We start from the raw sequence: 21,625 nt of genomic DNA, 5'->3' as shown, positions 1-21,625 counted from the left end.
GTGGCAAGGGAAAATCTTCCCTTAATGGGTACAGCTTTGAGCACCTGGCCTGGGGTCAGAATGGGCTGGCTAGCTGGTCAGGGGCCAGGGAGACACAGGACTAGAAGAGGCTCCCAAATGAACAAAGTCTTGTCCAAGGGCACACAGAGTGCTTCTGAGAGAAGCGGGTGGGGAGGAGTTGGTGGGTGGAGAGCTGGGTCCATAATCTCCAATAGATTTTTAACCTCCTTTCCCAACCCAGAGTGATACTGGAGGGAGACTTCCCAAGAAGCTGGCGTAGTTCTACTCCCTTTTGTTTCTCTTTGAGAACACTACCTTGGAAGATATCACTTCTTTTAGGTTCTTTCCCCCAACCCTTTTGTTTTGTTTTGAGACAGTCTTGCTCTATTTCCCAGGCTGGAGTGCAGTGGCACGATTATGGCTCAATGCAGCCTTGACTTGTGGGCTCAAGTCGGGGCTCTCCCCCTGTAAAATTGAACTAAACTTCCACTTTGTATTTTGGCACCACAGTGGCTTCTTCTGTTTTAAAAGTTTTGTTTTAAAAGATTAAGAATGGCTTCTGCAAAAATCAAAACTAATTTAAACTGTGCTGTTGCTAATTCCCCTCAGCTTGAAAACTATGGTTTCCACTGTCCCGGGGTATGAGGAGGTCGATGTGCAAAGCTGTGGGAAGGCCATGGGAAGTGAATGATGGAAGCCAGAGGTTTCCTGGGCCCAGACAGCTGTCCTGTGCAATATCTTCTAATCCAACAGAGAAGAAACACAATGACCTGGTAGAGTACTTGCTATTATATTTATTTTTCTCTTTTAGCTATTTACAAAATTTTATTTCAGTATATTTTTCAGAAGCATAATTTTATGTTTCTTCATATTTTACTTTGTTAAAGTCCGGACCAGTCAAGGTCTTTTTCATGCAAAGATGTACATTTAATGAGGACAAAGAAGCCACCTAGTCACCTCGTGAAGCTCTGCTGCTTTGTGTCCCTTTTTGGGTCAGGTCATCCAGGACACCCAGGTCTTGGTCCTTCTCCTCTTTTCTTGGTTTTCACTGCCTGGGCCCAGCATCACTTCTGAAGACCTGCATGTGTTTGATTTTACTCTATTTAATCTGCTTCACAGAATGTTACCGACTTGGCTGACCTCTGAAGAATCCCCCAGTACTGCCCTATGTCAGGCACCACAGCCAGTTGTGCTAAATTCGGGAACCTTTAGCTCTGCTGCTGATTACTGACCCTGGGCATGCAGTCCGTCCGGCAAGATAGTGAATGCAAAGTCTCACACAAATTGAGTCAATAGAAGTGACCCTGAACAACTGGGCTATTTCATAATTTAAGTTTATCACAGAGAAACTTTAACACCCTCCCCTCCCTCCCCTGAAAACCCAACACTGATAATATAGATTTTTATATTGATCACAGGACACTACACAACAAACACAAACACACTACACTTTTAGTAGGACGAGTCACGATTTCCTTTGATGTTGGGCTATGGAATTGCTAGAAAGTTACTGCTCATCACCACAGCAGGGTACCATGCAAGTGGATAGTTTAATAAATGCATTCATTAGTTAATAGCTTTAAGGGTTAGCTATTATATATATGGAATGAGGAAACCTCATTAGGAATGGCCATAGTCTCAGCAAAGCTCAGCTCTAAATATGCAAAGACTGCAGCCCTGCTATTAACAAGATGACATGAATTTTAAGAATACATTTGACAAGCTCTATTAAGACCCACCAGATCATCCATGACCTGTGCAAAGGCACCCAACAGTGGCAGATGGAACCGGCAAGAACTTGGTAGGAAACGTGTCACACATCCCCACAACAAAATGATACTTCAGAAAGACAGACAGAGGTATTCTTCCCATGATAGTGGCAAAGAAGGGATCCTTGGGGGCGGGGAGTCGATGAGAAGAAATGGAAGGTGGGTAGAAGAGTAAAATAGGGGTTGCTGCATCCCAGATGCTGCCCAAGCTCCAAACTACCAAGCATTCTGCATTTCCAGAGTTACTTGGTGTGAGGTGACGAGAGGGAGGGGATGGAGGCAGCCAGCTGGATGGGGGTGGGTGGGTGACTGCAGGCTGGGGTGGGGCTGGGAAGGGGTTGGGGACAGCTGAGGACTCAAATGATGCAGACAGACCACATACAAGACTCAACAAGGGGAGATCTGGCAATGTGCAGGCTAAAATGACCAAATCCATAGCAAACTCAGAAGGTTCATGTTCCTGAAAGGGTGTCACTGCCAAATCTCCACCTCATTTTGACACTTAACCTACAGAGTATGAGTCGCAGTAGAGTTCAACTGCTCTCATTGCAGCACGTTAGGGCAAGATATTCTTTTTAAGGTATAATATTATATCTAGCTCTATGGATCTAAGATAGAGATATTTACAACTGGCCTCGCTGCCCTTCCTCTGTGCTGTGCAGCCTTCATGTGCATTGCTTCCAGACAAATCTTAAAACCCTCCTTTTCTTCCCACTGCTCCAATCTCCCTTTATGACTTTATCCCAAATGAACTGCTTGCCGCCACAAGGATGAAAGCATCTCCAGGGTCCTGGAGACCCAAATCCACGTCAACCAACCAAGGCTTAGGCTCCAGGAAGCCAGCTTGTCAACAGCCACGTTGGGAGCTTCAGACATGGGGTCACTGCTCTCCCCTCAACCTGAATCTCTACATGGGGTATCCAAAAATAAAGAGGCAATTTTAGCTCTTCCAGTGGTAACTTTCTTGTTTTCAACTGTCATACAAGATTTGTGTGTGTGTATGTGTCTGTGAATGTGCAAGTGTCTATTCTCAATGCCTCTTTCAGCCTCACTCCCCAGCCTGTTACCCCTAAACATGTTCTTCTAGGACAAAGTGAAATGCTCGGTACTTGCAGCTTCTTCCATGGATTGACCACTTCCTACCTCAAGGCATTAGCTCACCACTTCTTAGGACTACATTCACTTCCTCAGTCTTCTATCTAGGAGACAGCACAGATGGATGGAGGGACAGGGCAAAGAGTGGAAGGGAACCGGGAGATGCTGCTCCCTGGAACAGGAAGTTGGAAAGAAACAGTCAGTTAAGCAGCCCGGCCAAATAGGGCCCCTCCACCATATGGGAGCAGGCCAAGGGAATTCTAGTGATTCTAGAAGGGTCACCAACAGGGAATACATATGCTTTCAGGGGTATTTCCTTTCACACCCATCCAAATCAGATAAACATAGATATGCAGACATGCCCTTATATACATGCACTCAGCATAGACCCAGTGTACACAAGCACACACACACATACATAAGCCACGCTTTTACAGGGATGTGCACACACAGGCATGCATCCACATGTTGTAGATACAATTCTATACACACCAATGTAGATTTACACCACTAGACACAGCACTGTACAGCTTCTCAAATGGTTGTATATGTACACACACCCACCCTGATGCATATGCATACACCCAGGTATATACAGAAACACAAACACAGAAGCACAGTTAAAAGGGTGAGTGGGTAGAGGGGTAAGGGACTGAGGGAGAGACTGCATAGGGAGGAAGAGGCAGCATATGTTGAGTGCTCAGCGAAGTTCACTCCCTCACAACCTCCATCAGTGAGGTGGAGCTGCTTGGCAAGTTGGAATGCTGGCCAGTCCTACTTCTGTTAGGGGCCCTGCTCAGTGGGCAGAGTGTGTTCTCCACCTGCTCACATCACGCTCATTGTCTTGTCACCAGCCTATTCCTGCAGAGATGCCCCAGGTGCTGTAGGATGTGATGGGGGCTCTCTGGAGCACCCTCTTTGGGGAGGGAAGAAAAGGGAATTTCTCAGTTGAGAGAGTCAGGAGAAAAAAGACAAGAAAGAGCAAGTGGGGTGGATCTACCACTCACTGGCTGCACATCCTTAAGCATGCGGCATAAGCTCCATTCATTTTCCCTGAAACACTGGGGACAATGTGCTTTGCCTTCCCTGGCTTACAGGGCTCCTATGAGGCTTCAGTGATGTAATGGGTCAGGGAGCTTGTTGACACTCACTATGCACCAGACAAATAGAAAGGATTAGTATATAGATTTACAATAGGTATTCATCTGCTAGTCTAGGTCAGATGGTAAAAGAGCAAGTGTGAATTATCCTAACCTTAGTGTTTAGTCACCAAGTGCTGTAACTGGTGACCAACCCAGCAACTGACAGAAAGCCAACTCCTCACTTAGACAGATGTATTGCATCTCTATTGTCAAGCATTCTGAAGCAGAAATATGGGCAAGACAAGTTCCAATCCCTCCGAAGAGGCCAGTTCAACTGTGTAATTTCCAACCTGACATCATCCCCCACCCTCTGCCAACCCCACAAGCTGGGTATGTGCTCTCTCATCCTGATGTCTCACTCTGCAGCCCCACCCACCCACATTCCCCTCCCACCCTTGCATCTAAACACCACACTCAAATGCAGCAAATACAGTGGGGGAAAGGCACTTACAAATGCTCCCTAAGTTTCCTACAGGCAGTTCCCTGAACTTCCAAGCCATGGTTAGCCCTTTAGCTGTGAACCCCAGCCCAACCCAGCTTGACTTTCTTCTATAAAGCCCTAAGCAGAGGGTAAGCAAGATCCATAATCCCTAGGAGGAAACAAAAAAAGAAGAAAAAATGTAATGAAAAAGAAATGACACCTCAGTGGGGACAGAAAAGCTCCCAGAAACGTTTGTGGGCAAGGCCCAGATCCTTGCCCCATCCCCCAACCTGGCTCTTCTCGGTCCTCTAAACATTTCCAGGGGCTTTTCTATGCTTATTCCTTGTTACAAGTCTTTGAAAAGGTGAGAGTCTTCTAGCTGGAAAGGAAATCCATGTGCTGTTTACCTCCAACTCCTAGTCAATCCCTTCCCTTCCAGCTGGAACATGTTCTTTCCAATTACTCCCCACCTCATGTTTATAAAGAGAAGTATGAACTCATTGGATTGCCCAAATAACCACAAAATAAAAGGAACAAAGGAAAGAGGGAAAAACCCAAAAGAAACTGTGAAATGAGCACAGCACAGTGCTCCTGCCCTTCTGGAGCACTGGGGGACTAATACATATGGTATACCCAGTAAACAATGTTGAATAACCCAAAGGCCAGAGGGAAGAGGAACCGGGACCACTTGTCAACCTTAGGGACGTAGTCAGGGTTAAAGAGATCAAAGGAGAACCCTTCAGTGAAGGAGCACCCAGGGCTTGGGGGACAACTATCCTCAGACTCTGAGCTATTGTCCTTCTCATGGCCATGGGCCATGAGTTCATCCTCATTAAGGCCCCAGGTACTGTTAGTATCACACTTGAGTTGCTCCTCAACGGCAAGGCAGCCGCTCTTGACACTGTTGTCATCAAGGTCCCAGCCTGCTTCTTGCACACCCTTCTTGCCATCGTGAAGCATGGGCTTCCCACTGGGGCCATGACCATGGTGCTCATCTGAGCTCAAGCTCTCATCGGAATCTTCATGGTCATGGGTAACACCACGGCCATGGGCTTCGGCACGGTTGTGGATTTCGGTAGGAATAATACTGTCATCAGCCTGGAAACCATTAAAGCGAACACCATAGCTGTGCCGGGCCTGCTCTGAGGTGGAGGGGAGATCGCTCAGGCTTTCTCCAGTGGCCAGGGGGGCCTGGCCTGAGAGAGAAGTGAGTGGGCTGAGGCTTTCCGAGGTGGCCAGCTGGGCCTGCTCGGAGGTGGACGTCAAAGAACCGAGGCTTTCCGGGCTTGCCAGGGGGGCCTGCGCTGGGGTGATGGGGAGAGAGCTGACTCCGTCTTCCACGTTAATCAGGCCATCCTTTGAGGAGATAATGGATAGGCTCATCAGTTTCATATCGCCTAGATGGATATGCACTGGGGGGAGGGAGGAGGGAAGGGACTTCCCTCATCAGCACTTGCAATGTTACTGCTGATCTCTTTGACAGATAGAGCCAGCTCCTCTTGGGGTCTCTGGTGTTCAAGGGGTGAGGAACAGGACCAATTGGCTGTTAGCATGCAAGGGAAGGCTATGGAGGCTGCCAAGCCAGTGTCTTGCTGGGGGCAGCTGCTCCCTCAGGAGTGCTGTGTGGTGGGTGGATGCCTGCTCAGGTAGGCAGGACCGGGCTTTCTGCGAAGGAGGGAGGTAGCTGGGCATGAACATACTGCCCACAGCAAAAGCCTCAGCATTGCCTTGGGAGTCTGAAGTGCCAAGGAAGGAGGGGTAGGTAGGCCAGCCTCTCCAGTGACTGTCTTCCTTTCAGCCTCCCTGTGCCCATCTTCCCTGCCAGCTTCATTGCCTGCTCTGGAAGCATGCAAAGTGGACCAAATTCAGTCCAAAGGTCTGGAGAAATTTAGCTCTGCCACTTACTTGCCTTGTGACCTTGGACAATGATCATCTATAAAGGAGTGACGGGAAATAGTACTACTTCTTTGTTATATGTTGTGTGTGTGCTGTGTGTGTGTGTGAGTGTGTTTTGCATGTGCGCGCATGTGTGTGTGCATATTTAAAAAGCTAAGAAATGCAAAAGGGTCAAAAGCGCTAAGCCTGGGCTCAAGAGGTGCTCAGGGAAAGCTGATTGTCAGTCAAAAAGTCAAACCTGCACGTTTCCCACCACCACTTGCTGGTAGCGGTAGCGGGCAATGACTCTTCGGGGTCTCCTGCGTCGCCTAGGCTGGCGCTGAGGTCCTCGACTGTAGAAAAGATAGTTGATGTAGACATACTCCAGCAAGGACAGGAACACAAAGAACAAGCACACGAGGATATAGATATCAATGGCCTTGATACAGGAAATGTTGGGGAGCTTATCCCGCAGATGTGAGTCGATGGTGGTCAGGATGAGCATTGAAGTTAGGCCTGTAAGCAACACAATACAGGCTTAGTCTCCTCTGATGGCTAACATTCTTGGCAACCTATTGGGCCCACAGCCAAACATCGTATTTGGGATGAGGAGGGCCCACAGCAAAGGCCTTCAGCTCTCTCTTTATTCCTTTTCCCCCATCTTTAAACTCAGCCTATGCTTCAGTGGCTCAATGACTTCCTATTGTTCTTCGGGTCAAGTCTCAAACCTCCAGCCATGGCTTCATAGCAATTGACATCTTCAGCCCCACCTTGTCCTATGATGGCTCCTTTCCCTTTTGCCTTTCTTTAGTTATTGGGAAGGTTTTCTGAGCCCTAAACTATCACACAAATACAAAGCTTTAGTCCAGGATGTACTCCTAAAGAGGGAGGCTGAGGAGTCTGCCCCCCAGATGGTGAAGGAGAAACCAGACCTGGATCTGGGACACACTGACATTCTGCTGGGTGGGGCCAGACAAACCAGGGAGTTGATCTCTTAGGTCTCTTCTTGGTACTGCTCAAAAATTTTTCATGGCTCCCCATGCTTAGACATAAAGTACAAGGTCTTCCTAACCCTGACCAGGTTGTCTTTCTGCTGCTCTCCTCATCTCCTCAGCTCCTCTTTCAGGCACCCTGTGATTTAGCCCACTTTTAATGGCCCCTATGATCTAAACTTATGACCTGTCCATTTACTTATGGATTCAAGAAATAATGAATTCTGGTACTCGGGGCTCAACAGGCCAAGATTCCAACCTTGATTTTTTTTTTCACATCTGTCTCTAATGTTGGTCTCTCTACTGGGGACTGGCTGTGCACCTGTACGTAGGTACAAATGTCTATTGGAAAAATCCTTATTTCCTTGCCTGTGTAGTCACACACTGCTCCAGGTAGTTTTTCCTTACTCTCAACTTTTTTTCTGAGCCAAATGACCCAAATTCCATCCAGGGACAGAGACAGAACCTACCAATTGTCACCCTGGCTGCAGAGGAATCATAGTTCATCCAAAATGATATCCAAGAGGTAATAGTGGTAAGGACAGTAGGCCAGTAGACTTGCACAAGGTAGCTGTTAACTTCCCTCTGAACCTGGAACTTCAGTATCAGGCGTATGTAGGAACCTGGCAAGGAGACACGCTGGAATTAGGGTGGCAGGGCTGAGGGGCATTTGCAGGGTGGAGAGGTACAGGATGGAGAAGGAGGGGAGGAGGGGAGAGCAATGGGCAGTGCAGCTTGTAATACTCCATCCAGAGGCATCCAGCTTGGGCAGACTGCAGATCTGGTTCTGTTTGTTGCACCAGCAGGTCAGTGACAATGGCATATCTCAGTAGGGGCATGGGCATAGCAAGTCTGCTCTCTCCACCTTCCTTTCTCACTTGCTCCATGTTAGGTGAACTTTTGGAATGGGTGAGGCAAGAGGTGTTCCCAAGGTGCAAACAGATGGAGGGTGAAAGGCCAGCCCTGAGAGGAGCATGAATCTTTTACACCTGCAGAGTGTTGTGAGCCTGGCTAAGTGCTTCCACAGCCATTCCTCATTGGCAGTGGATGAGCCACTGGGGCTTTATTAAGGGGCCCTGGAACCAGTAGGAAATGGAAAAGGAGGTATCAGAGAATAGGAGCCAAAATCAGAGGCCACTAGGAGTTTATGGAGGTGCAAGGGAGACCTGAGACAGGAGAGAAGGAATGGGTCAGACCCACCTGTATAGAAATACACCTCCTTGCTAGTAATCGTCCTCCCCAGGAAAGTGAACTGAGGGATATGCAGCTCCTCAGTCATGTGGATGGCGTTCCCATTGTCATCCCAGAATAATATGATGTCTTCAACTGTGTAACCATCTGGGAAGGAGAGAAACAGAGGTAGTCTCAGATTCTTAGAAAGAAAGAAAAAAGACACACTACAAGCTCCTACCCACTAACTTGCACACACTTTCCCAATAGGAAGGTGACATTTTCCCAGAGGACCGTTTATGCTCTAAAGACCACCTAGTACCAGATGCCATATTTATACATCTACACATCAATAAATCATCTATCACCAATCTATCTCTCTACCATCTTTCTCTCTTATTTCTATCATCTATCTATCCTCTATCATCTATTTATTTTGGGAGAGAGAATGGAGGGAGGGAGGGAGCACAGGAGATACACTGTTCCTTTTACTATCAATTTAACCTCTGCTTCCCTGATCACCACAGCCCCAAGGAGGGAAGAGGGGACCATAGGAGACATACGTACAGCTCTCCACCACCAGGTTGCAGGCCTGCTTGTCCATAGGGAATTTATGCAGATTCAGGGAACAGGCTGCTGTAGTGGTGAGTCTGCAAAGGAAAACAAAAAGGAAGGAGAAAGTGAGTCAAGCCTAGGCAAACAACCATTGCTGAGGAAACTGCAGGGGTGGGGAGGGAAGAGTTACCCCGAGGACTGACCCATGTGTAGAAAGGAGAGAGGAAATTTGTATGTGACAAAGTAACCAAGAGACCTGGCAGCACATAGATAGAGAACACATGTATGGCTGGCACGTCAGAAAACTGCAGGGTGTCAGATGGGAAGGGCCCTGGAGGAAACTGAATGCAGAGACGGAAAGGGGTGCTTCCTACAGAAGGAGTGAGGCTAGCAAGAGAGAACTGTGCTACACCAAATCAGCTGAGACTCCAGATGCAATGTGAAGTGCTGGTCTCAAGTGTGCATGTACATTTGGGAGCCTCAATCCAGGCCTGCCTCTGGCCACATCTGTACACAAGCCAGAGGTGCAGGCCTATGTGGGTATTGGGGACTAGCAAAATGTCAGCGGGTGTGAAATGGACAGAAGGGATAAACATATCTGTGGTGGGCCATGGCACTGTTGACAGTACATGAAGTGGGCAGGAGCTTTAAGCTGCAACGTGGTGGGAGCATCCATAAGAAGAATCTGGCCAAGCGCAGTGGCTCACGCCTGTAATCCCAGCACTTTGGGAGGCCAAGGCAGGCAGATCAGGTCAGGAGATGGAGACCATCCTGGCTAACACAGTGAAGCCCCGTCTCTACTAAAAATACAAAAAATTAGCCTGGTGTGGTGGCAGTCACCTGTATTCTCAGCTACTGGGGAGGCTGAAGCAAGAGAATTGCTTGAACCCAGGAGGCGGATGTTGCAGTGAGCCGACATTGTGCCACTGCACTCCAGCCTGGGCAACAGAGCAAGACTCCATCTCAAAAAAAGAAGAAGAAGAAGAACCTGAGGGGGTCTCAGAGGTTCTGAGAAAGTGGGAGAAGTGTCCAGTGGGAGAGAAGATAAAACACAAGCTCTCTACAGCCTCAGCTGGGAGGTTCTGCCCCATCCCTTATTCTGCCCTTCTCATCTGCTAACCCCAGCTGAGTCCCTTTCAATTGCTTCCTTGAAATAATTTCCATTTTGTACACGGGATATGGTGTATGCGTGCACGTGTGAGTGCATGTGTGTTTTTCTCCCTTCTATGAATCCTCCATGTAGCATTATTCAGCTCATTCTCCCTTTAAGTAGAACAAGTGTCACCAGTGACCTGTTCCCTGTGAGTCTTGTTATTTTCCGATTCCAGAGCCTGGGTCTGTGGGAAAGTGGATGGAAAAAGAAAAGAATGGAGCAAGAGCTCCACAGAGAAAGAGAAACCCAGATTAGATCTGTAAAAATCGTAAGAGCCGAACCCTGGTAGCTACTTCTCAGACACATTTTCTGAGCTAAACTGATCTCTTGCATATGTGTTTGCAGACAGTTTGTAAGAGATGCCACTGTGAGAACCCTGGTGACTGTCTCCTATGCTATAACTAGACTAGTGAGGAGTTTCAGCTTGCAATTGTTCTGTGTGTATGGAGAGCCATAGACCAGAGACGCATGCCACACACACCCTGCCCCTCCGCACTCCTGGGGGCCCTGCACGATGCAAATATGACTGATGGCAGAAAGCAGGCCCCTCATTCACTGCATGGACTTCAGCATTCATCTTCTCCCTCCCTCACTGCGTGGGAGAGAAAAGACAAACATAAAGAACAGAATGCATGCAACACCAAGGTGGCAGGAGAGGCCTTGCAGTGGAGGGAATCAAGGAGGACTTCTTGACCAAGGGGGCATTTGAGTTAGGGATTTCAGGGTGGGCAAGGTTTCAATTCATGAAAAGGGGGAAAGGACTGACCAATCCAGACAGAAGGAACAGCAGAAACCAAGGTGTGGGGACAGAACAGCTAAGGGTGTCTGTGGGAAACTGTGAAATTTCCACTTTGGCTACTAGGTAGAACAAGTGAAGGGGGAAGTTCAAGACAGGTTTAGAAAGCAGTGGGTGCCTTTGTGTGTCCCTTAGAGTGTGTCTGTAGAATATACAGTAGGAAGAAGGAAGTCTACTGGGACATCCCCAGACACCTAGGGGACTCACCGGATGCCATACCACACCGTTCCATCTGGGTGAAGCTGAAACACGCGATTTTCCACAGTCACATCATGCACGAAAGCATCCTTGCTATTCAGAAAGTAGCAGTCAGGGACCCACAACTTCTCATGCATCCGATAGTCCAGGGTCAAGTTCATGGTGGTCTCATAGTATGCTAAGCGTGAATCTTTCCAAGTCTGATGAAAAAACATTGTGATCGTGTAGTCCTGGGAAGATAAATGTAAACCCCAGTTGTAAGTTTGGTTGTCCAGCACTCCGTCCTTGGTGTGTGTAGGGTATGTGTGTATGTGTGCATGCACGTGTGTATGCAAGTGTATGAAGTATATCATAACTATATACAAGTGCATGAAACATACAGATGTTTAAAGAAAGAATAAAATGTATCTTGTGTAATTAAAATCCAGGTTAAGAAACAGAATATTACCAATAACTTTCAAACCCCAATGTATCTCTTCCAGAATGTATTTCCCTCACATCCCCAGCAGCAACCGTTATCCTAGATTTTATGATACTTCCCTTGCTTTGTGTTAGAGTTTTATTGCCTATGTATTGCTGGAAAACATACTGCTTAGTTGGACCTGTTTTTAAAATTTTATCTGAATGAAATAATACTGTATGTATTCAAAATTTGCTTCTTTCACTCAACATTATCTTTGTGAGATTCACTCAGGTGGACATGTGTAATTATAATTTGTTCACTTGCTTTTCTGGACAATATATGAAGGTACCACGCAGATTATCATGTGAACATGCATACCAAAAGCGTGATGAAATAAAAATGATGAAGCAGAAGTTCCACTTTATATCCCTGCGGAGAGCCAAGAGCCACAAAGCTGCAGAGGGTTCCCAATGCTTCTGCTTCACCAACATCGGTATTGTCTAACTTTTGACTATTGCTGATCTGGTATGTAGTGGGTTCTCACTGTGGTTTTATTTTGCATGACTAACAAGGCTAAGCATCTTTTCATATGTTTCATATATTTACCTGCTGTTTAATTTTCTTCACAAAAGTAATATTCTTGTTCACATTGTCTGATAATTTTTCTATTGGTTTAAAAATATTCTCATTAATTCACAAAATGATGCATATTTTGAATATCAGTTCTTCATGCTGCATGTATCTTAGTCCACTGTGATTGATCCTTTCACACTTGTCATAATGGTTTTGTTTGTTTTGTAAAACAGGAGTTCCATAAATTTGGTTACACAGAATTTCAATATAGTTGAAGTTACTAGATTTATTTTGTGTGGTCTGTGTTTTCTGTGTCTTTTCAAAGAAATCCTACTACAAGACACAAAGCCAGTGTTCTACACTATCTTAAGAGCTTCATAAGCCTTCCACTTTTAAGTCTATAATCCATCTGGAACCGAGTTTCTGGATGTGGTGGTGTGGAGGGGTTGAATTAATGTAGTTTTTATTTTGAGTGGCTGCAGTGTCCCAAACCAACCTTGTTCCTTTATGTGAGTTCTGTCACAGGTCAGAACAACTGGACTTGGATTATGAGCCTGCTCCTTGTTCCATGTCCTCTGTTCCCAACCCCATGGCTGGAACTAACACACTTACCATATTCATTTCTGAGATCTGTTCAATGCTGGTGACATAAATAGATATTCTCACAGGCACGGGGGCACCTAGAAGACAGAAAGACGCAATTACATGAAAGGTAGAATAAAGGTTAAGAGCATAAACTTGGGAGCCAGACTGCCTGGGTTTGAACCCTCTTTGACACTTGTTAGTTGTGTGATCCTGAGTAAGTCGCCTAACCCCGCTGAGTCTTAGTCTCCTCATGGGTAACATGGGGATAGTGATAGCACTGATCTCATGGTTAGAGCGAGGACTGGCCCACGATATGTGCAAAGGAAGGGGTCAGGGCAAAAGAAAGAGAACGTAAGGGGATGAAGCACTCCTTCGAAACGTTTTCCTGATAAAAACTGAAAAGCAATGAGCCCCAAAGCAGGAGCCAAGATTCATGGTTGTGTATGCACATGTTTGTGTGTGTGAGTGAATGTGTGAGCGTGTTTGTGGGAGTACATGTGTGTCTGTAAGTGATTGTGTGAGCTGTGTATATGAGTGTATGTGAGCATGTTCGTGCATGTGAGTGAATGTGTGTGTTCATGTGCAGGTGAATGTGCCAGTGTGTGTAAGCATGTTTGTGTGTAAGTGAATGTGTGAGCATGTTTGCGCTCTTGAGTGTGTTGTATGGAAGTAAATCTGTGAGCATGTGAATATGTGTAGGTGTGTTGTCGTGTGAGAGTGTATGCTTGTGTTCATGTGCAAGTGAGGGTATGACCATGCATGTCTGTGAGCTTGTCTGTGTGTGAGAGTGAATGTGTGAACATATACATATGAGTTTATGTGAGGATGTCTGTGTGTGAATATGTGAGGGTGGTTTTGTGGGACTGAACCTATGAGCATGTCCATAAGTATGTGTTTGTGTGGAAGTGTGAGTGAATGTGTGAGTGTGTGCATGTATTAGGATATGTGAGCCTGTTCATGTGTTTGTGTATTTGTGAGTATGTCCATGTGTGAGTGAACGCCTGCACATGTTCATGTTTGTGAACTAGTTGTGTTGACATAAGTGTACATGAGAATGTTTGTGTATTGAGTGATGTGTCCACCTGTACTGGCATAGTCACGTATATGGAAGACTATATTAGCATGTTCGTGTATGTGAGAATGCTCATGTATGGGTGAATGCGAGAGTGTGTGTGTGTAAGCATGTTAATGTCCATGCACCTATCAATACAGATGTGCGTATTTTCGGGTGAGTGAATCTGTGAGTATATTGTGAACACATTCGTGTGTGAGTGAATATGCAAGTGCTTTCATGTATGTGAGCATGCTCTTGCATGAATGAAGGTGTGATTATGTTTATGTGTGTATGTGTGAGCATGTGTTTGCATGTGAGGATGTTTATATGTGTCGTGTTTTTGAGTGAATTTGTGAGTGTGTTTGTGTGTGGGCATATTTGTGTGTGGGTGAATGTGAGTATATTCATATGTGTATGTAGATGTGGGAGCGTGTTTGTGTGTATGTGTTAATGTGTGAGTGAATTTGAGTGTGGTATTGTATATAACATGTGTGTAGTAAATGTGTGAGTGTGTGTGTGAGCATGTTAAAGTGTGTGAATAAATTCGTGAAGGTGTTTGGATGTGTGAGCATGTTTGTGTGAGTGAATGTGTGTGCATGTAAGTGTGTCAATGTGAATAAATTTGCATGTGTTTGTTAGCATGTCTGAGTTTGAGTGAATGCGTGCATATGATCATGTGTGTATGTGGGCCTGTGTGTTTGGTGTATGTGAGCATGCTAATATGTGAGTAAAAGTGAACGTGTGATCATGCTCAGTGGGTGTGTCTATGTGTGAGAATGAATTTGTGAGCGTGTTCGTGTGAATGGGTGAGTGCACAGGGGAGGGTAATTGTGTGTGTTAATGTGTGAGTGTGACAGTGTGTGAATGTGTTAGTGTACTTCTGCCTCCTAGCTTTTTTCACACCCAGGTGTTAGCACTGTCCACTTGCAGGACTCACATGCATTCATGGATGTGAAAATATGTAGTAAACTGTAAGGCACTGTGGGCAAATGCATTTTTAGTGTTCGCTCCTCAGCTCAAAGCTTTCTACAGCCAGTCCCACAGCAAAGCCCTTAAGTCTCCATGTATTACATCACACTGCTGCTAGGGAAACATGCATGATGCTTGCAATTCAGCCTGCTGGTTTTACTGCAGGCTGATTGCCCAGAAGCTGAGCTGCAAAGAGAGAAATGTGTTATTCCAAACCCAAAGCTTCACAAAGGAAAGCTCTATTGGGAATGAGCATCTGAATGGCAGCCGTGAAATTAATGAGCCTCTGTGTTAGGGTACAGCCCAGACTCCAGCATCCAGGCCTGTTGTGAACAAGCCGCGGAAAAGTGTTATGTGGTGACAGGAGTTCCGAGAAACACAGTTCTTGATGACTGCCTTTTGGGCTCCCCACATGCCTTTAGAGAAAGGAAGCTGTGTTAAGCAGGCAACAAGCTCCAGAGGGGCCAGGCAGCCAGCTACACCTCAGTGTTAGACTTCTCTAGACCATTCCGCAGGATTCAGGTAACTCCTTTCCTTATGGTGGAATGCTGGCGACCCGGAAGGGCTAGGCCAGAAACCTAGTTCAACTAGGACTCCTAGTTGAAAGGAAAGCGGGAGCTGAAATGCAGTTCACATTCCCCTCACCAAGCCATGAGTCCTAGCACAGGGATGCAGCTCAGAGGAAGGGGACATTCTTCTAAGTTATCCCCTTAAAGGGGAACCTTTTGTGCTAGTAGTGGTCAGGATGAGAATTGAGATAAGGAATCCCATATCCTTAAATGGATAATGGGGGTGGGGGGCATGAGAAATGTCATATCCCTAAACGGATAAAGAGGTGGGGGTGGGGGCGGGGGGATGAGAAACGTCCTGATAAGGAGCCCAGATACCATGTCTAGGATGGTGGCCCCAGTAAATCACTGTCCCACCCTGCCCCCTCAGGAAGGCAGGAAAAGTGGTGGGAGTAATCACCTCCCTTTCTCCTGGAATCTTTGCTGCCTCAACTCCTCTTCCTACCTAGCAGATGAATGAAGGAATGATGAAAATATCTCCTTCATTCCTTCACACCATCGGGTGCCTAAATCATGCCAGGTGCTAAGCTAGGTGAAGCCCTCAAGGGCGGCCTTTTGCCACAATGCAGAGTCCCAGTTCTCTTGCCCAGAAGGAATTGGCTTTGTTAATCTTCTCTGGATCCTCCTCCTCCTTTTCATCCTCCTCCTCTTCTCATTGTCCTCCATATGCAAGGAAGGAATAAGGCTCCTGTTTGAACTGGACCACAGTTAAGTGAGGCCTCTGCATGTGGGGTATATGTGCGGAAGTGAAGGGAGGTATGCCCTGAAACTCTACTCCACCTCTGACACAGGGGAATTTGACTCTGTGTCTAGTGGGGGAGTTCTGGAGTCCCCAAACGCTGACTGCCTTGGCCCAGCTATCCCATCAACTGGTCTCTCCTCCCACACCCACCATGCAACAGCCTCAGACCTAGAGCCTGTGGTGCCCCCTTCTGTTTAAATACTAGAAGGTCCTCAGTTGTCCTTGCCCTCCTACCTTCATCTGTTTGGCTAAATCAAGCCAGGGATCCAGTTTTTCTCACATGCTGCAGGTGTGCACGTCCACAAAGCTTAGGGTAACCCTCCCCAGAGATTGATTCTTGCCCCGGCTCCCTCCCCCTGGCCCTGGATGCCTGCAGAGATGGCAACCTGGCCCTGAAACAGTGGGGAGAATGTGGTTGGTGTACTCAAATGGTTGTTGGTCAGCCTCTGCTGAGAAACTTGAGAAAGGCAAGACAAAAAAACGAAGTAGCTATTCCCATGTCACCCATTGGTTCTTGGTGCAACTAATCCAAAAGATCCCAAAGTCGTTGCCAAACAAGGACGTGCTGCCTGTACTCTAACACCTGGATTCCCATATGGCCAGACCTTTATCCCTTGGGGACCCACCCAGAAGACACGCTGCTGTTTTTGCAGTGAAAGAGCCTGCCTTCTGGCCTTTCTATCCTAGTTTCCCAGTATGCTCTCAGCTTTAATCCCTTGGGCTGTGCCTTCTGCTCTCACACTCTGGAGGGAGCAAGGGAGCAAAAGGGGAAGCACCAGTTCAGGGTCCCACCTCCAAAGCTTAGGGCCCAGGGCTACCACCTTGGTTTTCACGGTGGCGCTCCCCAGGCCAAACTGGTCTACCCAAGGGCCGAATCCTCTCAGCTGTGTTTTCTTAGGGTGGAGACAGAGTGTATTTGGAAGACCTCTATTCATATGCATAAATGCAGATCATTAGCTTTCATTAACCCTTTAGAGTGGGAGCTTCCTTTGAGCTGGAATGTAACTAACCTCTTTTTAATGGACCATTTCTTTTGTTTGTCCTTGATCTAGGATTTCTAGGTGTCCCCTGGGCTATGGAATGCTGCCTTTGCTATGCGGGGTCAGGGTAGGTTGCCTGTCACTTAAAGTTGTGTGGTCCAGGCTAGTAGCCCTTTTTAAATGGGAGGCTAATTACGAAAATGGGGGAGGAACTGATGTATGATTTTCCTGGGGGGTTGTGTGTCAGTTTCTTTGTCACTTTTAATCTCAGCACCAGAGATCTGAGTAGTAGGCTGAGGAGTTTGGATTTTATTTGGTAGTTAGATAAAACCATTAAAAGTTCCTGAGGTGATCCATCTGGGTTTATAAAGACCACACTGACTGTGGTGTCTTGAATAGACTGGGAATGAGGGAGCTGAGGTGGAAGTGTCCAGTGCCTGGGTGAGTTAAGTACACTAGACAGAAAAGACCATGCTTTCAGTTTCGAACTGGCTGAATGGGACAAGTGCCCAGGGTGTGAAGAATGTGCTCAACTAGAAGAATATGTGTCCTCCCAGGAGCTGGAGCAGAAAACTCTAGCCTGAGAAACACAGCACGCTGCATCCTGTACACCCATTTCTGTGCTCAGCTCTTTGCCAGCCACACCTTTGTAAGGGGAGTGTGGAGGAGGTAGAAGGCCCTCATGTATCTGAAGGCAGAGAAGTGAGAGATATTTTTTTTGAGTTTGCGTCCTTTGTAGGGACATGGATGCAGCTGGAAACCATCATTCTTAGCAAACTATCACAAGAACAGAAAACCAAACACCGCATGTTCTCACTCATAGGTGGGAACTGAACAATGAGATCACTTGGACTCGGGAAGGGGAACATCACACACAGGGGCCTATCATGGGGAGGGGAGAGTGGGGAGGGATTGCATTGGGGAGTTATACATGATATAAATGATGAATTGATGGGTGCTGACGAGTTGATGGGTGCAGCACACCAACGTGGCACAAATATACATATGTAACAAACCTGCACGGTATGCACATGTACCCTAGAACTTAAAGTATAATAATAAAAAAAAAAAAAAAAGAAGTGAGAGATATTACAGGGTGCAGAAGGCCTGGGGGTGCTTCCTTGCTGGTCTTTGCAGAGTCAGGAAGGTGGGATCTGGAGAGGCACAGGTGTAGAGCCCACAGGGTACCACTGGTCAGCTTACAGGGCAGGGCTGGCTTGCTGTGTCTCAGCTTTAGGACGCCTACCCCAAGTTCTCTTGTGTCTGGATATGGCTTACCTCCAAAATTTGGTCTCAGGCGGACATCGTATCTCGACAGCACCCTGTCCAAAATCTTTTGAACCACAGCTTCATTTGCACAATTTTTGCTGAAACAGAGAAGTCATAAGTAAATGCTGGTCGACTTGGGGCCGACTTGCCAGTGGTTGCCTTGCTAGGGCCTTCTCTTCTCCAGCACATACGCAGACATGTCCAGTCATACGGGTACACACTCTCTCTCCCTGCTCCCCTCCCTCCCCATGGTGAGTCAGCCAGAAGCGCAGTGGTGACGCAGACTCCTCTTCCCCCCTACCTTCCCAGCTTTAATCCAGAGGGTGGGGCTCAGAGACTAGATCCCTGTCACCAGGCAGGACTTGTAGGGGTTGAAGAGAGGAGGCGGTAGGAGAAGGGGAGATGAAGAAGACTGGGCAGATGAAAGCCCTCAGAAAAATGCATTACTTCAGCCCCCTCAAGAGCCCCATCTTGCAATCAGCCTGGGCGCTGTTTTCTAGGTTGGTGGGGGTCCTCCCTCCAGGGACACCTGCTTGCCCCAGGAAAAGTCATCCAGTGCCCTCGTAAGATGAGCTCAAAGTCACATTTTCCCTTACCTGGGCTAGGGCTGGGCATTTTTTAGTCACTTTTATGTCAACCTTGTTTCTGTACACCTCTGTTTTCCAGACTTGGCATATGGCATAAGACACACAGAGAGAGCCTTGATGGTGTAGCTGAGATTTACGACCCTCATCCAACCAAACCATTTCAGATTCTTGGGGCTCAGAGCTCTCCTCGGAAAGACATCTATTCTGGGAGCAGGTATCTCTCTTGCTAAGCATGTGCTTCCACCCTGGAGGTGTCTTGGGTGAGCATAGGTAAGTGGACCCACCCCAGCTCTGCGGAGAGCTGACCTTTCCAGAGATCTCTGACACGCTCACCCAATTCACCTAGACCTTCAACAGGGCTCCTTCCCCAACAGGGCTTGTGAATCAGAACAGGCCCCGGCATCACTGTGACTCTTCGAATCTTTGACGAATTGCCCAGCAATTTTGACGTCAGCCCCTGCAAATGTGTGTTGTGTGTGTGTGCGTGCGTGCGCGCGCGCATGTGTGCATGTTCACTGGCGCAGTATGGTATGTTGGGTTGAGGGCACTGCAGGGCTGTTTGCTGGAACCTTGCCAAACTAACACCCCCCCCCCCCGCCTTTTATGAGTACATGTTAATTTCTGGCTTGCCATTTAAACATTGTTACAAATTACTCTAATCATCTTTAATCAAAAATTCCATTTTGCAACATTCCAAAATGTGTACATGAATTATTCCCAAATTAAAGCAGTGCATTCCCACCTGCTTCCAAGCACACATTACCCATGTGCCAAAGCTCAGGATCTGTGGCCACCCCAAATACACATTTCTGTGTGATTTACATGTAAAGGCTTCAGATATTCGCACACCCAAACAAACTTGAAATCAAAAAGGGAAAAAAACCGGAATCTTCAAATATTTTCACACGACTAAGTACAAAAGCGTACCGATCCCAGACCACACGGTTCGTGGTTATTCAGACACGATCGCACTGTCTGGGCTCCGATGGGTTTGAGTTAATCATTTCTATCTGCCGCATTGGAAAGAGTCCCTCACCCCCTCAACACATGCATGCACGCGCGCGCGCCTCAGGGAATGGACTAAAATGTAGACTCAAACAGGTGTCTCTCCTGTCTATGTTTTGTGAATTGCCCATCATCCTGTACCCTCCTCCCCAATCCCACAGGTGCCAAAGCTGGGGAAAGCTGCCGGGAACCTTAAATCCTTGGGGATGGATGGGCAGATCCTGGGACGAGGGCAACCCCCGCCCCCACCCCTCGGGCTGCGGTTTGGGCACACGCAGGGCTCAGTCAAGCTCCGCAGTAACAGGTGGGCGGAAGCACAGGGCTCCATTTCAACACCCCACTCCCACCTCACCCCTTCTAGGGGCCAATAGGCAGGGCCCGGACGCCAGGGCTCAGCCAGCCCGGGTCCAAGTCCCCCCTAGTCGGCTCCGTCCAAGAGGCCAGAGGTCATCTGCCCGTCTCCATTCCCGTCCGCGCCGTGCCTAGCCTGGCGGAGCCCGCTTACCAGTTGAAGAGGTTCAGGACGACTTCCGGCACAGCGGAGGAGAACTCGAAGTGGAATTTCGGAATGGGACTGGGGTAGTTGCCCTCCGCAAGCCAGGTCCTGATGAGCAGCAGGATCACTGCGGCTCGCAGCATGCCTCGGATGCCCATGGCTGGGGCGTTCTGGGCGCCTAAAGGCGCGGGAGATGGGGCCTCGAAAAGGGACAGAGGTGGGGTGGGCAGTGGGTCACTACTGGCGCCGGGGAAGGTGGGATTGCTGGCCCTTCCCCAGAGTCGCCTCTAAGGCGACAGCAGCGAGGGCAAGAGAAGTAGGGGTTGCGGGGGTAGGCCCGGATACCGGAGGTGAGAGCCCGGGAAAAGCAACCACCCAGCAGCTCTGCCGGACGCAGCTCCCCCCAGGGCGCGCCCGGCAGCTGCGAGGTGCGCTCCGTCTGCTGCCACTCCTGGCTGCGACTGGGCACAGATCCCAGCTCGCTGCTGGCTCCGCCCACTCCGACGGCGGCGCAGGCCCAGCCAATCGGACAGGTGCTAGGAGCCGCACAAAAAGGCGCGCGCTCCTGCCTCCGCCCGCAGCCTGCGCGCCTCCCGGCCCCCGCCCCTTCAGGCTTCTGCAGTCTTACCCCGGCCATCTCCAGACACAGACAGGGCGGGGCCGGGCTGGGGGAGGGGGAGGAGGGCTGGTTCCTCGGGGGCTGGGAGGGGAATTCGCCTCAAGGGGCACTGGGTCCTTTCTCTTCTCTGCAAAATGTGAAATGTGTGTTTTTCTTGGAAGAAAGAGCCTGTGCGCAAGAGTTGTATTTTATGGTGAAGGGAGTATGGTAATTTGACCGCCATGGCTGAACCTGCATTCTGAAAGATTTGGACAATTTGGGGGATCAGGAAATACCCAACGACTGGTCACTCCGTACCCTTGAGCCTCCAGTAACCCCGCGTGCCTTGCCTCTGGGTGAGGTCAAGGGGGATCCTAATGGGTTTTGTTACAGGGCTCCGGCCACAGTAGGAATGCTCCTCCATCAGAATGGACATTGGGCTACAGGAGCCTAAGAGTTGCTTAAGACTTAAATTTCCTAGAGTGCTCTTCACCCCAACTTTGGGTACTCAGGAAAACGACTCAGGGAACTGGAAGGGCTCACCAGCTGGGGTCTCTCAGAGATGTGGTCGTGTCTCATCAGCTAGGGGATGCAGAATGATGGTTCAGGGCTGACACCAGAAGGGGAAA

The 21,625-nt window shown here is 48.1% G+C and overlaps 1 protein-coding gene across 1 annotated transcript; it reads right to left on the bottom strand.

The window, feature by feature from the left end:
* Nucleotides 1-774: 774 nt before the first annotated feature.
* On the bottom strand, nt 775-20,861 carry GABRQ (gamma-aminobutyric acid type A receptor theta subunit). Its single transcript, XM_010353783.2, has 9 exons — nt 20,408-20,861; nt 18,320-18,408; nt 12,755-12,822; nt 11,176-11,396; nt 9,032-9,114; nt 8,495-8,632; nt 7,765-7,917; nt 6,562-6,818; nt 775-5,783 (listed from the first exon to the last, which is right to left on the bottom strand). Exons 1-9 carry the CDS (start codon nt 20,554-20,556, stop codon nt 5,043-5,045), a joined length of 1,899 nt encoding a protein of 632 aa, XP_010352085.1. The 5' UTR covers nt 20,557-20,861; the 3' UTR covers nt 775-5,042.
* Nucleotides 20,862-21,625: the final 764 nt, after the last annotated feature.

The sequence above is a fragment of the Rhinopithecus roxellana genome, chromosome 7, assembly GCF_007565055.1.
Source record: "Rhinopithecus roxellana isolate Shanxi Qingling chromosome 7, ASM756505v1, whole genome shotgun sequence".
In the NCBI taxonomy this organism is placed as follows: Eukaryota; Metazoa; Chordata; class Mammalia; order Primates; family Cercopithecidae; genus Rhinopithecus; species Rhinopithecus roxellana.
This window is presented reverse-complemented; position numbering and strand designations above follow the sequence as displayed.

Coding starts and splice junctions, on each gene's coding strand:
- GABRQ (XM_010353783.2), bottom strand. CDS start 20,556: ATGGGCATCCGAGGCATGCTGCGAGCCGCAGTGATCCTGCTGCTCATC. Junction 11,397..12,754: donor AGATCTCAGAAATGAATATG/GTAAGTGTGTTA, acceptor TTATCTTCCCAG/GACTACACGATCACAATGTT. Junction 7,918..8,494: donor GGAGGTGTATTTCTATACAG/GTGGGTCTGACC, acceptor TCTCCTTGCCAG/GTTCCTACATACGCCTGATA.